The following is a 5,806-nucleotide window of genomic DNA, read 5'->3' as shown; positions in this document are numbered from 1 at the left end:
CTTTATCAAAAGTTTCAGTCGTTGAGTTAAGACCTTCTCAATTCAATCCACAAACTAGAAACATGGGCGCAAATGGGATTTGGTTAGGTTTTGAACATGAAGCTATCTTATTTGCTTTGTAATTTTGGTTCATGGCATATATATGTCCGTTTAATTTTCAGGAACATGTTATGATGTTCTGTGTTACATACCGGGTGTTTCATTTATTCACTACCCATGCTGATTGGCTTCTGCTAAAGCATGGCATGCCCTACTAGACTACTATCCTCATGGAGGTGCATGTCCGGTAATAATGTACTTGAGGACTAATGTTCCGAACATTGGCTAGATGAGTCCCTGTGTTATGTTCTAAATCCTTGCTGCACAGTCTGAATCATCAGCTACACTGCAAGTCTGCAAAGCAGTTGAGGCTTGCAAAGTGCAAGACTGATATCACTCGGGACATGGTTCACATTACAACGACCCGAATTTGCAGTTATGGCATGTGTTTGTAGCGTGTTAATTTGTGTCTTAGAATGTAGCCGCACTTTGGGCTTGTGTTTATCATAGGTATAATTCTAGCGTGTTGATTAGTGCCTTAAAGTGAAGTATAACTCATGCATTGGTTGTGTTATTTGAACGAGATGAGGTGGTACAGGCATGCTAAAAAGATGAAAAAGATAATTTGATGACTCCATCACTGAAAGAAGTGCAAAGAACGCCGGTTTTTACTAACGTTATCTAGACCGGAAATATGTGTGAATTTTGACTCTAGGACTGCATCTTATCACTTGCACCGGCTAAGAGAAACAGTTTACTTTCTTCAGAATTAATTTTGCATACACGCTCACACACCACCTACATGAACAAGTCTCAGCACACACCTTGCTGTCAACAAACCCACAGAGAGAATAGTTGCTTCGGTGTGACACTCTCTCGCCCTAACTCCGCGGAGCCAAAATAGAGAAGCTGGCGGGCGTCCAAGTTCCAAAACGGAGGAATTGGGGAAGCTGGCCTTTCTCGAATATGTAAAAATGAGGAGCCAGAGCTGCGCAATATGACAACTAAATGCTACCGCCAAGTGAGTATATCGTACCTTTTTGTCTAATTTCTTTCTCTCTCGCGCTCGTCTTTTCTCTTATGATCTAAGTGACTCATGCCCCTACCTTGTGTGCCGTGTCTGCCAGTTGCTGTCAGTTTGCCGTTTTGCGCCGTTCCCTTCCATCTAGGACCCAATGATTCGTCACGTCAATGCAACCTCGACGAGACTTGGTTGACTGTTCCGGTCAATACGGAGCCCATTGTTGAGGCCATAATTTCCATTCTGCCACTCCGATGTTGGCCCACCAATATTAACGAGGAGACTCATTTGACCATGTTGGCCAATGTGCGGGCCCTCCGTTGAGGCCATAATTTCCAATTACATCCACAACGTGATAGAGGCCATTGTCAACTCTGCAACTTATCAAACTCTCTCATTAACCTACTTGCATCACAGAGGCTAATCGTAATCCTACACTTACACTCCCCCGGATCTGAATATAAACCTGTAGCACAAGCTTAAATGAAGACGGGACGAGAATCAAGCTGGAAATGCAGCAAAACCGGTATACAACTTATCATAATTGTGTGCTCTGTTGATGTCACCTCTGTAGCAAAACCACAAATATGTTATGGCTAAACAATCTTCCAGTATCATTTCCATTAAACAGACGGCCAACCATTAAAAGAGTGCTGAAAACACGAAAATATGTGACAGGCTAAAACAAAAGGCTTAAAAACCAAATCTTGACAACCAAACTGCTTATTACTGGACACCAGACACCCCCTTTTATCTAAAAATTACTGGACACCAGAAGAAACAAGGTGCAGAAGAGAAGCACATCATGCCAAAGATCACAGTCCAATCATGATTATCGCTGGAAGTAGGATTGTACAAATTACATCAGCCTCACAAATGCTGAAAAGGTCTTAAACAAGTTAGTCGTATAGTTCAGTCTCACAGACACTGAAAACAAGTTCTAGAATTAGACAAGTTACAAAAGTTCAGTCTCAGAGATAGTGGACACAAGTTACTCAAGTTCAGTCTCAGAAAAGTAGGCTCCGCTGAACCGACAACCCCACTACAAAGCGATAAATTTGGCGCCCTAGTCAAATGAACAAGCTTTCCAATGATGCAGGAATTTCATACATATTCCTGGCCTAGAGAAACTTAATAGCAGCTGGCGAAGCTCTTTGGCCTTGCTTTCAGTCATTGAAACACGAAAATTTACTGTCATCCTCTTTAGCACTGTTGTCCAGTTGAATAACCTTTTCACAAAAGCGAGTTCATGTTCAGTTCCTCTCAGGCCACTGATTACTACTTCTTCGAGGCAATGGAGGACGAGTTCCTCGGTTTCCCAGATTGATGGCTTGGCACAAATGCAACCTGATTGGCACGCAGAAGCGAGTGCCTGAAACAAGAGGCATATCAGCTAGAGATAAGAAAGATGAATGAAACTAAGAAATAATTAGACTGCATGGATACTCTTAAATATGTCCAAAACAAAATTTACAAAAAAAAAGATAAATTAATTTGGAGCCAGCAAATTGCAGAAAGTATAATTGCTCTATGCATATAAGAAATCATACAATCAACATTATTATAAATCTTACACAAACTGTCATATATTGTGCAATCGTCAACCCGTACAAAAGAAGTTTTTTATTATTTCTGAAGAAGATCAAAGGAGGGTCCAATTTCTTTGCTGAAAATAAGACACCATCAGTTTATTTTGGCATTTCCAACAGACTGGTAATCTTTTCTACTAACAAAACTTACTACAAAGCCACGAACCCAAGTAGTAGTATGTTAATTCGTCAAGCTTGATAAGCAACACGTCAGTATCTAACCCTGATCAACAAGAGTAGGCCAACTCGTCACTAGGATTTGCCACAAACTAAGATTAGTGTTACCTCGTGTTCGCTCGGCAGGTCGACAAGTCTAATCTCCAGCTCTCTTACGCCACTAGACATACTGAGAACATGGAATGAGCTGGCTCCAAAGGAATGACTACATGCCACTACATTTAGTGTCAAGCTGGTAATGTTAGGAAAGTTTGTCATCTCCTCCATCAAGAATCGGCCGTTGACTTGAAGCTGTTGGATCACATGAGGTCATATAAGGATAGCGACAGAAACATCTCATTTTTCTACAAAGTGACTAGCTAGATAGTATTTTGTGTGCATTGATGTGAATTTTCAATTTTGTACGTTTTCTTAGATATTCCAAATAACATATTCTTAATTAAGTTTAACACCAAGTTTTCTTATAATCTCTATTGGCTTGCTAGAATGCATGTTACAATAATCGCATAACTCAAATAAGAATAAACTCACCGGTGCATAGACAAGGTAGAGAACAAGTCTGCTGATGTGGTCAAAACGCTGCAGAAGCATCAAGCAATGACGATTATGTGCAGAAAAAATATATTGTCCATATACAATTAAATATTGCGTTGTCAGCTGTTGGAGATGTGACATCTCGCCAAGCAGGACAGAGCTAGGATCATAAGAACTCTTCCAATCAAGTGTCACCAGCTGAGGGGCTGAGATGTTGGCAATGTGTTGACTCCGATTGAGAGCATCAGTGAAGCAACTCCGTACTGCTAAGTCTTTCAGAGCCAGCGCAACGACATTGAGCTGGTGCAAGCCAGGGAGACCACTGAGCACCAATTCTAGGAGAGACTCTGAGTGGATTGTGAACTCTTCCAGACCCTTGACACTGCCAACGCAAAGACGCGTCAAAGATGGACACCGTGGTGAAGAAACAACATCACCGAGGCTACAGGGACCATGGAGCTGGATGCCAATCAGCACCAGATCGGCGAGCCGGGTAAATATGCCGGAAGGCGGCAGGGTGAGGCCGATAGAATCTAGATCAAGCACGACCTTGGTTGCGTTCTGAAAGCAAGGCAGCTTCAAAGGAGAGGCGGCGGAGGTCTCGTCCATGTTCCCCCTGTTCTGGAAATCTAGGACACCGGAGAGGCGACAGGCGTCGATGGGGAGCCATGCCGCGACGGATTCAGGGGTGGCCTCGATGGCGGCAACGGAGAGATGGCTGAGGGCAGGGGCATCATGGGCGGCGAGGGCGGCGCGTATGCCGTCAGGGTCAGTGCCATCGGGGAAATGGAGCTCCGGCAGGAGAGCCCAGATGCGGCGCCAGCGGCGGGCAAGGACGCTGGTCCGAGCGGCGACGGGGGCGTCCCGGAGCTTGAGGAGGATATGGATGAGGAGGTCGTCCGGCAGCGCGCTGAGCCAGTCCTCGCCACCTCCTGCGGCGGCGTCGGATAGCTTTGGCCTCCGATGCTCTGGCATGGTCTCCATGGAAGCAGGAGCAGAGGGATGCGGTGCCTCAGCCCTCAGGTCGACATACCATTGCGGTTGCGGGGCGCCGGTGGCTGGGGATGGGAAACGGAGTCGTGATCTGATGGAGGCTGAACTCATGAATCTAATATTAGTCGATTTTCCTTTTCGTAGGGACTTGGGGCTAGGGTTTTCACGGGATCGGGGATTGGGACCGTCGATTGTGATCTCACGGCCTCAACAATATTTCTCTCCCCGTAATACATGCACAAGAAACAATATTAGTCTCTTTTTCTTTTCTCTTTTTTAGATAAGAAAAGAAGGAAAGGGACTAATATTAGTCTCTTTTTCAATGCCAAGAAACAATGGAGATTGAACTAAACAGAAATAAGTGCACCAACAAGGCAACAAAACACATGTACACCACGTGAGAAACACGAGCTTTGCTACATCTACGTAAAGATTTTTACGTAACCTATGTAAAAGATGACCTGGTCTGATTTGGTTGAAAGGTAAATAGGCCCAGGCCCACCCGGTAAAAATCAGAGGGGCGATTAGTTTAGGGTTAAGGAAAGAACCTAATTAACTTTACATACCAGGTTACGTAAGTCTAGCATTTTTGTGACAAACACATGTACACTACGAAAGAAACAAATGTACTCGGCTTGGTGAAAGGGACCCAAGGTGGCGGCCTAATTAGAGGATTGTGTCCTCGGTTGGTTATTGGTGGTGCTATGTGTTTATAATATGCTGATGATACCTTTCTGTTTTTAGAGAATGACAGTAAGGCAGCTTTGAACCCCAAATGATTATTAATTTGTTCTGAACAAGTTTTAGAGCAACTCCAACGGGGTGACCCAAACGGACGCGCGCTTTGTCCGCTTTTTGTCCGTTTGGGTCGGCCAGGCGGACGTGCGCGTCCACATTTTAAAATGGGTCGGCTTGACCGCCCAACGGGGAGGCCGACCCAAATGTGCCGGCGTGAAAAAAAAACAAGTTGCACGAAATAAACATAATTAAACATAAAGTGGCCGGTCAAACGCCGGCCAAAGTCCACCTAAATCTAATGAACATTAAAAAAGTCTGCGCCCGCCTGCTGCCGCCCCGCACGCTGCCCTAGACGTCGTTGGCCTTGCCCTTGCCCTTGCCCTCCACGCCGCCGTCGTCGTCGGTGAGGTCGATGAAGACCGGAGCAGGGCCAGCCCACCCGAACGCCGTCTGGTACGCTACCAGGGCAGCCTCCTCCGGCGTCTGCTGGGGCGGCGGCATTGCGGCAAGCCGCGCGCGCTCCTCCTCCTCCTCGAGCCGGAGCGCCTCCGCGTCGCGTTGGAGCATGGCCTCGTAGCGCATCTGCTCCTCGCCGTCGGCCTGCTCCTGGCGGAGTCAGTGCTCCTTCCATCGCTCGAGGTGGGCCGCCTCCTCCTCCGGCGTCGCAACGAAGTGGACGGGAGGCGCGCTCACCCACTCGCGGTACTGGCCCGTC

The 5,806-nt window shown here is 46.3% G+C and overlaps 1 protein-coding gene across 1 annotated transcript; it reads right to left on the bottom strand.

Moving 5' to 3' along the window:
- Nucleotides 1-1,959: 1,959 nt before the first annotated feature.
- Nucleotides 1,960-4,344, bottom strand: LOC109748174 (F-box protein At5g03100-like). Its single transcript, XM_020307211.1, has 2 exons — nucleotides 3,813-4,344; nucleotides 1,960-2,000 (listed from the first exon to the last, which is right to left on the bottom strand). The coding sequence occupies exons 1-2, from the start codon at nucleotides 4,342-4,344 to the stop codon at nucleotides 1,960-1,962; spliced, it is 573 nt and encodes a 190-aa protein (XP_020162800.1).
- Nucleotides 4,345-5,806: the final 1,462 nt, after the last annotated feature.

Source organism: Aegilops tauschii, chromosome 7, assembly GCF_002575655.3.
Source record: "Aegilops tauschii subsp. strangulata cultivar AL8/78 chromosome 7, Aet v6.0, whole genome shotgun sequence".
In the NCBI taxonomy this organism is placed as follows: Eukaryota; Viridiplantae; Streptophyta; class Magnoliopsida; order Poales; family Poaceae; genus Aegilops; species Aegilops tauschii.
This window is presented reverse-complemented; position numbering and strand designations above follow the sequence as displayed.

Bases quoted from the DNA above. Each gene is read 5' to 3' on its own strand.
- LOC109748174 (XM_020307211.1), bottom strand. From the start codon at position 4,344: ATGGAGACCATGCCAGAGCATCGGAGGCCAAAGCTATCCGACGCCGCC. The intron at 2,001-3,812 runs GTCCCTGTAGCC...GTCTAATTCTAG, and splicing joins GATTGGCATCCAGCTCCATG to AACTTGTTTTCAGTGTCTGT.